The following is a 10,415-nucleotide window of genomic DNA, read 5'->3' as shown; positions in this document are numbered from 1 at the left end:
TAATAAAACAGGCCAGAAAGGTTGCGATTGAACTGAATATATTTTGGAAGACTATGTTACAGGAATTTGTGTATATAATCAAAATTTAAGTTGACGTCCAAATTCAAACAAGCAAAATTGCTCTGTATCAATATAGTATATTTTTGATCAGATTTTTACCAATTCGATAAATAATAATCACTGCTTACTGATATATTAATGTACAAATAAGAAAATTGCTTCTGAAATATAAAATCATTCAATGTGATGTAATAAGATTACTTTTATGAATATCTGATTTGTTATTATTAAGATAATGATTCCACTTCGTTGCTGACACTTTGTTATTTTGTTCGATTTTACAATGATCCGCAATACATGGTGTGATATGAAATCGGGTATGTGTAATATTCGGAGACCTGGCCATGTGTGCCAACTTAATTAAATGTATGTTACCTATTATTATGTAGAAAGCTACTTAGCGAACAGTACAATAGTTGACCAAATTAGTCATAATTTAGATGTAGATATATGAAAATTATACAACGTAAGCTTTCAGTATACATCTTTATTTTGTATATATTACAAAACAATATTTAAACAGAGCTGATGGATACATCGCTTTGAATTATAAATTATAAATAATTAGTTATTACGTAAGTTTTACTTTAATAAAAAATAAATTGGAAGAATGTATGGAACATGCGAGTTTTATTTATATCATATAGATCCCTTTGATTATAAGTTACTAAAGTAAGAATTGTGAACATGCAAATAAACTAGTATGCTTTTGAATTACGAACATTAATGAGATTTAACCTTTTTTATGATATTTAAAACATTATTAAGGTTTATTATTAAAAAAATCATGAAAAAATTAACAGACAAGTTAATTTTTGTCAAGACATTAGGACAAAATTTACCATACTTCAATACTAACTTCACTGCTATAGGCTGTGTAGCACATATCAATAACCAGATGTTATTTTAAAAAACATGATTTTATTTTAGTTTAAAAAAGTATTGAGTTGATAAAAAATACAATTTTTTAAAAGGATTTTTTATTATAATTTAAAGTTTGAGAGCCCTAGGGGTGTGACTTGGAGCCAGTTAGGCACTTGGTGAAATCTAGTTTTATTAGATTATATAAAAATTTTGACAGACGATAAATGGCGAGATGTTTTCTCTGAGCGGTGGTGGAGAAGCTGGCGAAGGGATGATGTCCGTGGAAGGTCCTCAAAGGTCTTGTAGGTGGCGTGGCAGCGACAGTATAGTGGAGGATGGTGCTTATATGGAGAAGTCCCTCTCGGAATGTGAGCGCCTATGACAGTATGGCGGGCCACCACACGCTGGACGCACGCCATTCACCAGTGTGGGAAAGCAAGGGTTTGGGGTAAAACCCAAACGTTTGAGAGGAAGTGATCTCCCGGGCTGGCCGTCTAAGGTCTACCTCAAGCTCTAGCTCGTGGCACTGCCTAAGACGAACAAAGCATAGCAGATTAACGCAATCAAGGCCATAGAGCTCGGCCCCTCTTGGGGTTCAAGGACCAAGGGTGCGACTGAGGCAGCTTAAACCCTCCCCGAAGACCTAGGGGGTGGTGCTGTTATTGGGATGATACGCAATGCATGCAGTGCAAAGCAATGCAGTCACGTCTCCATGAGCGCTCGGGAGAAACTCTAATGCATCTCCAATAGCGGGGGGTGGGGAACCCCCTCACCCGGCCGTCAAAAGATAGGTGCTCGCCCATAATACCTTATTACCGGTAACAGCAGTGGTGCACTGTCTGTCCTCATCGGAGTCCAGTATCCAGGGCTGCTAAGCTTGCTGACCAATCACACTCATGCAGAGATCACCCAGCTAATAGATGTACTCGTTTCTTGGAGCGAAATATGTATACGCCTTTAGAAAGCGACATTCGCATGATGAGCATTGTCCAAGGTCGTATTGCATTGCAACAGGAATTTGTGTGTGGTCGCCACAATAAATTTAATAATTTTAAAAGGCAATTTTAGCACATGCCTATATATATTTTAGATGAAATATATTTATAAACTAAAAAAATCAAGCGTATTTATCTCATTCTTAAGCGCTTGTTGAAACAATAAAAAAACAGTATAAATCGAAAGAGTAAAATGCATATATAACTGGAGTCAAACTATGAAAATTTTGGAGTGGAATTTATTAACTCACTATAATCATTCCTTAGTTAAAAAGAGCCATCAAATTGTGAAGATAAAAATGGGGGCTACTTACAAGATTACAATCTTTTAATAGCTGAGGTCTGATACATTGGCTTGCCGTACCCACAGTTCAGTTATATTCTTACTTGATATGCTGATGAGCAGTTACTAAGATATTCAAAAAAGATAAATATTCTGTATGATCTTCATAAGTCAAAAATGGCATTGAGTGTCTCATCGGGACAGTTTCTTTCATAGAAATAGTATCTTTACTTTCATCCATGTTAATGCACAGCTGGATGACATTTAGGTATGGTGAATGACATATGTGACAAAGGATTCAAGTAGAGCTGGAGCTCGTTGCAGGACAGGTGAAAAGGTAATAGTTTTAGGAGTAGACTTAAGACACACCAAAATTTCTCAAGTCGGTATTGACTGATTGTTTGAATTTAATCAAATAACAATTAAACAAGACTTTGAAAGTATAAATCGACTTTTATAATTTTGTTTATATAAAACCTTCCAATAATAGTATATATATAGTACTTAAACACATACATATAAACGATTATCACTTTCTTTTTGTAAATATGTAATAAGTTTATTATTCAATAGCAGAGTTGACACACCTGATTTATATGTAAAATTTAATATTGAACACAGTTTCATTTTTGATAATTTTGGCAAACTTCGTAGTATTGTAATATAGACGTTATAAACGAAATTGGCCAGCAAAAGAACTATAGATAATTAAAAAAATAAACAATATTCTTGTAGCGACAGTTATACTATTTATTATAATTTTTCTGAAGTTGGTTTTAAACTTGACTATATTTCTTTTTATATTTTTATTTGTTCATAGATGTCTCTAAATATGTAATAATATTATGCCTGGTTTTATTAAATGCAGAAATACTATTGTCATTTATGTTCAATTCATAAAAAAATATTATTTAACTAAATTAATTTTGTATGATAAATAAATAATATTTTCCATGAGTATATAAGTCTAGTTTTCTGCTATTATATTTTATACTACCTGTATATACTCTTTGTTCATTTTTTAAGAGATAAAATACAGTAAGGTATGTATTTTGTGAAAGACAAAAATGTCCAGAACCTGAACTTTGCCAAAACATTAAAAAAAGTGTCTGCTTTTAAAAATCTATTTGTACAGATTGCAATTTTACACACATACAAATAAGGTATTGTTTCTTTTCAGCAAAAATACTTGTTACACAGTATAGAAGAATTATTAGAAATACATTACATTAGTATTTTAATATATTTTTTATGATTCTCAATATCAAAAATAGTAAGATAACTATTTATTTATATATAAACTATATATGTTATTCATTAATAAATTATAATTTCATACATATAAAAATATAATTTTCATGTAAATTAAATAAGCAAAGAGTATTATATATAAACTATATTCAATTATCAACAATTGGCAATGTAATCATTGCCTATTCTGCATCGTATGCATATACAATTTTTATCTGTATATTTTACATATATAATATATTATTAATTCCTAAAGCTATCCTTGGTTATATTGTTTCTGTGGATTACGTTCTGATATTTATATTTTAGAGATGATCATAGATTTGTTTTCATGAAGTTATTCATTATCATATTTTGATTTGTTTTTTTCATGAGCCAATTCTATGATTTAATACAGCTGTCTTTTATATAAATCTTATCATTTGTTTATGTTTTGAATATCTTTGTTTAAATTTCTAAGGTCACACCGGGAAGAAAATTATTCACATTCCCCAATCTACCTACCGTGACGAATTCTGTATATAATTCAAACAAAACTGACAACAATATAATATACATTTATACAAAAATATTACAATTAATATATATTGGTGAGTACATCACAAAAAATACCTATAATATATTTTAACAATTTAACTATAAATTTTATTCTTTGATTAAACATTTGTATTTTAAATAATATATTTTTATTATCAATTAGGTTCTATGTATATTCAGGATTTTTACTGAAACCAGTAAAATATCTTTTTATAATAATGATGATGGTTTATAATAATGTTCTTAATAAATACATACTTATTTATGTAGTAGAGTGGGTTTAAAAGTGTGCAGTACATATATAATTACTTTTATTAATACTGAATCAATCTGCATGGTATCGTATGTATGATACAGTTACAGTCTGTTTAAGATTATTTCTATCTAACTGATTTTGAAAGTTGTATTTTATAACTACATAAAAACTTTTGGTCCATATCGAGAGTAAAGCAATATGCAATATTAAAATCAGTTACTTATATAAAAATCAGGCCACTCAAAAAAAGGGCCAAGATCAGATATAATTACAAGCTTATCTTCTTCATTGAAAGACCAAAAAAATACATATCTATTTGAAGAATATGGTTATGAATCATTATGTAAGGGTAGAAGCAATTTCATTTGTGACAAACATTTATTAAAAAAAAGTATAATACATCATATACACACTTTGCCAATCGAGCAAATGTGCATTTTTTATATTGATCTACAAGATTCAATGTATTTAAAATATATATAAATATCATACTCAATTTTATATATAAGAGTGAACTTTGACTCTTTTTATAAATTAAGTGCAAACTTTTGCCCCACTCTACTTTGTAAGTATCTAATATATAGGAAAAAGACGTTAGAGAAGAAGGGTAGTACATAGTTTCCGTTTTATGTATAGATTTAAATATATATTTTGCATTAAAACATGGATTTATAAAAAAAAATGTATTCTTTTATCCTCGTAACGTCTTCATATATAAAACAATCTAAGTATAATATTTATAAAATATAAAGTTTATTTAACAAACTCTTATTTTGTGTATTTTAAATGTTGTATGAATCATAAGTACAAATAACTTCTATAAATCTACATATAAAAATATTTCTTTTGTACAGTATTAAGATATTTTGCTAGAAAAACTGATTGATGCGTAACACTTTTTTGTGTGAATCTATCACAGTTATTAAACGTGTTTTTGTACATTTGTCATTAAAAAAATAAATCATACAATACATTAAATGCGATATGAGAGTTTATAACGTGCTGCATTTCTTCGTTACTGTAAAAAATTATACCCGTTAAACTATTATATTGTCATATAGAATGCATAATACTTTACGACAGTGAAATTATTATATTTGGCACAGTTACTCGTAGTAGTTTATTTTAATTGTATTAATTGATATATTACATCTCCAGCTTAGTCATCCATCTTACTTCATTTCGATGCGCGTACTCAAGTAATAATTACTTTGATAGTACGATAGATAGACTAAGCCGTCTAACACTCAGACTCTAGTTATTGCACCACCGTTCGGAGCACCAAGAAGGAGATTATGATTATAATTCGAACTCACAATGCCACCGTTACTAGAGTTTATTCTGTTTTGGATATTATTCAACTTTGACTTTATGCTATTATTACGCGAAACTTGGTCTCGATCGAGAGAGACGAGAGCTGACTCTTCAGGCGCACAGTCGCTTTCACGCCTTGTTCTCGTGTTGACTCGATCACCGGCTCGAGTACTGCTCCTAAAGATAGAAGCTTGCGTCATTCTGGTAGAAGTTGAAAAATCCCTGCTGAAATGGCAAAAAACAAAACAATCAAAATTAGATATTTTTTATTCATTAGTCATAGAAACTAGCTAAACTATATATCAGAATTTATATATTTTTATTTAATTATTTAGTTATAGATATTCATGCATTAAATAATTATTTTTATAAATATCTGTTATTATATACATAAGGTTAACTTAAAAGGGAACGCATGATTAGTAAATGTTTTATAAAACGCTTATTGTTTGTTACTTTTTATTTATTTATATTGTAGAAATTAATGTAATTTTAACTGTAGACATATGACTTCAGAAGTTTTTACAAGGGTGAGTCAAATAAAATCCTAAAGTGCTATTAAAAGATCAAAACACCGCTCTATTATCCTATAAAACTGCAGTAGTGAATAAAAGGTCTTGGGCAGCCTACCCTCGCTCAGTAAAGTACTCTGCGCAGACCGAGGCTAGACATAATCTCCTACCCTGTGCAACATAGCTCTGTCACTATTTTGTATCTAGCTAGGAGATATAATCAATTGAGATTCATTGATGAATTAAAGTAAGGTCTGAAATTGTCCGCGAAAGCTGCAAAACGCGAGTTCTTATATGAGTTCTCATCTCTCAGGGGAAAATAAGTACAAACAGACATTGCATCTCACATATTGCTCCACAGTCTGCATTTTTCAAAGCGAAACGATCTAATCTTTTAAGTATGTGTGTTTTATTGCAACATTATTTTATTGTTAAATAAATTACAAGAATTTTTTGACTCATCCTCGTAGATTCTTTGAAATTGAGAATAAGAACTACACTAAGTAAATTCTAGTGAAACATTAAAGAAGAAAACAAATAGTTTGACCCAATGACGAAGACACCTTACAACTTTTAGGACTGTAATGCAAGATAGTATATTATATATGATTTGTATAAAATATCTTAAATTATAGTATTTAAAGTTGTAGTAAAAAGTATTACAATTTAAATAGAAATACTGCATATTATGTATAATTACATGGTAAACATAATAAAATAATAAAACCGACTGTTATAAAAAACTATACATGCTAGAAAATAAATTAATTACTACGATGTACTCTCTAGATCACTACGTGTATATAATCGTAAAAGAAAAATACTGAATTTTTAACAGTGACGTTTATATTAATACTGCCACATTATTAATTTATAATAAAATTAAAAAACTCCGCTATAAACGAGTTAAGTTTGCAATAAAACGCAGATTTTCACATGAATATCTCATGAAGGAAACCGCGAGTGAAATAATAATTTTATTCAATAACCTTATTTTTATTTATTTTATAAATAAAAACACCAAGACAAGAACATAATAATGAGATAAAATATTCACTAGAAGTTTTGTGTTATTTTAAATGGACACATCAATATTTCTCAAAATAAATAAATGTAAGATGTATAATTTTATAAGTCAAGAATGTGTAATAAATATAACTACTTTTTTCTATGAAAGATAAATACATAGCTTAAGAAAATAATGTTTGTAAATATATTCGCACATTATTTATTTATTTATTTTATTACATCTTCTGTTGTAACTTGACAGGCGTAAGCCCAATGCGTTACAACGGGGTAAATCTGTACCAACTTAGTAAATCAATCAGATATAAATACTTATTAAACACCAGATTGAAAGTCTCGGAATCAGTGATATCTATATTAATTAATTAAATATAATTTATTATGTGTATTATATTTTATAGTTAATAGATGTCACTTTGCAGTTTTAAAAATTATTATGTGTATTATAATTTATAACCAATAGATGTCACTGTAGCTTGGGCCGGTTTTTTGAAAATAAAAATTCAAGTGTCGCTGCCGGGGCTCAAACCCGCAACCCTAGAGTTATTAGTGTGTGACGTTACTGACTACGCTATTCCGCTCTTGAAAAACATGGAAGATTTAAGTAAAAGAGTAATTATTTTAGTTTAATTTTATTCTAATAAAAAAATATTTTATGTCGTGTATTTTTAAATTTATAATAAATAAATTATTTGTTATGAATTATGAAAATGCAGGTCAATTTAAAAATGTCTAAGTATCATTAAACCAGATTATGTCAGTTAAAATGTTCTTGCCTGAGGGTCTGTATATGTAACAATATTCAATTTATTTTTATAAAATATATAAAATTTTCAGCAATATTTGCGATTAGATTATATTATATTTATTATTTATTTTAATTAAAATATATTTTTAATTAGTAAAAAAATGAGTTATATTTATGTAATCTTCTATATTTTTAAACGGCTGTTTAGCAATGAAAATTAGTAGTTATAATTTTCGAGTATCTAAAATTAATAAAAAATATTTTTAATAATTCCCGAAATTATCATTGATTTTTGTGGACAGGAAATTTAGGGACACTGATTATTCCGGACATAAAATATTTTGAACAAAAAATTATATATATAAAATTTGGCTTTATGTTTATAAAATTGGAACTTCTCAAAACTTTTATGTAAAACACAAATGTGTTGCTTTTTATTTCATCCTCATTATTATTATATTATTATTATATTCACGTAAAGACAAATTTATTAAATACTTACAAAAAAATATTTTTGTCCGGAATAATCAGTGTCCGCAAAAATCTGTCCGCAAATTTCGTGTCCGGAATATTCACCAAACATTGAATTGAATGCGTTCCCTATTTCTTTATTTTATAATAAGTATTGAATAAGATTTTCATATTGGTTTAAGTCTTAGCTCCGTTTAATCTATATGGTTGGAGTCTCGAATAAAAATATATAATAAATAAATGTTAACACTCACCATTGACAGATAGCAGCACTAAATAAATTAGAGCGTTATTATTTGTAACTTCAAAAGTTTCACTCAGTGAATTGCAATTGCAAATAACTATTTGACATCTATTTGACAAGTTGTGCGTTATTGTATTATAATAAATTCATCAAAAAATGACTTACAGACCTCGCGTGGGTCGTCGTTGATAAGCTTATTAGAATTATTGTTAATAGGCATGTTGTTGTTAGTTCCGGACGATCTTATAATTGTCAAACGTTTATCTCTTCGAAATTATTATTATGCAAAATTGACTGCAACCATACGTTGAATGAGTCGAGTCTACTATGAAACTGTAAGTACCTTGTGCTGCCGCGACGACGACGACCTGGACACAGTTGGAAAGCTCCGTAAATAAGTGGATTTACCAGACTGTTTGACATACCAAAGAAGAATATGCCAGACTGAAGGTTTTCACTCAACTGAAATGTATAAGAAATATATATTAGTAAAGATTCATAAATTTCCGATCTAAAGATCAATAATAAATCATAAAAATCACTACATATTTAAAATGATAAATGACATAATTTTAAATGGCATATTACAACATATTGACACAGAGCGTACAAAATTTACGAAGGTTGTGAAAGGAGAGCAAAAGGGTAACTTTTATCAATGTCATTGTTTTGTTTTTTTATGTATGTTATGGAATCAAAATACATATGTATGTATATATTAAATCCGCTGAGAATAAAAATGTATTGAATGTGTTAAATTCAGAATAAAAAAATATATTATTATATATTACATGAAGTATGAAATCGAAGCAATATTAAATCAGACATATACATATATTAAATCTGTCATATTATATAATAAATTGGCTATATATTAAATCAGACATATGTGACATTTAGAATCAATATCAAACACGGCACATTTACCCACGTTTGAGTAATGTGCAAAAAATAATTTAACATCATTGGTTGTAATATATATGTATATATTTTTACAAAATATTTTTTGCGATATTATATAATAAATATAAATAAAAATTATAAAATGATGTATACTAATGTGATTTAATTGATATGTACATGTTAACTTGTGTACGTCATAAAATTCAAACAACTTCACTGGACCGAAGTAACTAAACACTTTTATTTGTCTGTGTTTAATTAAACTATTTTTGCGAAATGTTAACGTTTGAAGTAACTTTTTTTAAACTATTGCTGTATAAATATCTCTTTCTAGTGTTATTTGTAAATAATAGTATTATTTGTTTTACATTTTTAGCCCAAAAATGAAATTAAATTAGGAGAAAAAATTGTTAAAATTATTAAAAAAATAAATTTAATTAAAAATAAAAAACACAAAGTAAAAATAACAAAAGTTAAAATTAACATAAATGTATATAAATTTTTATTTTCTCAAAAAAATAATATTTTGAAAGCAGACACAATTTGTTGGTTTATTCGTTCGAAATTTTTTTCCTGGTAAACGAAAACAATAAAAAAAATCCAAAATATTTCCGGGATATTCTGCCAGATTCATACAAATTTAAACCCACCTAATAAAGTGGACCAAAAAGACATGTGTTACTATTTACTTTCCTCGAAGGCATATTAATCATAAGGTTATCATATTATACTAATATTTACATACTTTTTTGAAAGAACCGAATACGTTGTTATTTTAATTGCAATATAATATTCGCTTTCACCATATGAAATATATATCACACACAATTTTAAAGTTGCACAATTATCCGGCTATTCCTTTCTTTCGAAAACCCCATTTAGAGATTAAGTGGGTAATGAGAGCGATGTATTGAAAAGGGAGAGGAAATCTTTATTTAACAGTCCGAAAGC

At 28.1% G+C, this 10,415-nt stretch overlaps 1 protein-coding gene across 1 annotated transcript in view; it reads right to left on the bottom strand.

Annotated features, from left to right (window-relative positions):
* Positions 1 to 4,605: 4,605 nt before the first annotated feature.
* The window catches only part of LOC148238975 (gonadotropin-releasing hormone receptor-like), a 147,411-nt gene continuing 141,601 nt past the window's right edge, over positions 4,606 to 10,415 (bottom strand). The window contains exons 5-6 of the mRNA XM_088198503.1: positions 8,905 to 9,023; positions 4,606 to 5,785 (exon numbers count right to left, since the gene is read on the bottom strand). Coding sequence (XP_088054629.1) covers positions 5,494 to 5,785; positions 8,905 to 9,023 — 411 coding nt within the window. The 3' untranslated portion in view covers positions 4,606 to 5,493. The remainder of the gene's footprint in view (positions 5,786 to 8,904; positions 9,024 to 10,415) is intronic.

This window comes from Plectrocnemia conspersa, unplaced genomic scaffold, assembly GCF_051122295.1.
Source record: "Plectrocnemia conspersa isolate PC_06_02 unplaced genomic scaffold, ASM5112229v1 ptg000001l, whole genome shotgun sequence".
Lineage (NCBI taxonomy): Eukaryota > Metazoa > Arthropoda > Insecta > Trichoptera > Polycentropodidae > Plectrocnemia > Plectrocnemia conspersa.
This window is presented reverse-complemented; position numbering and strand designations above follow the sequence as displayed.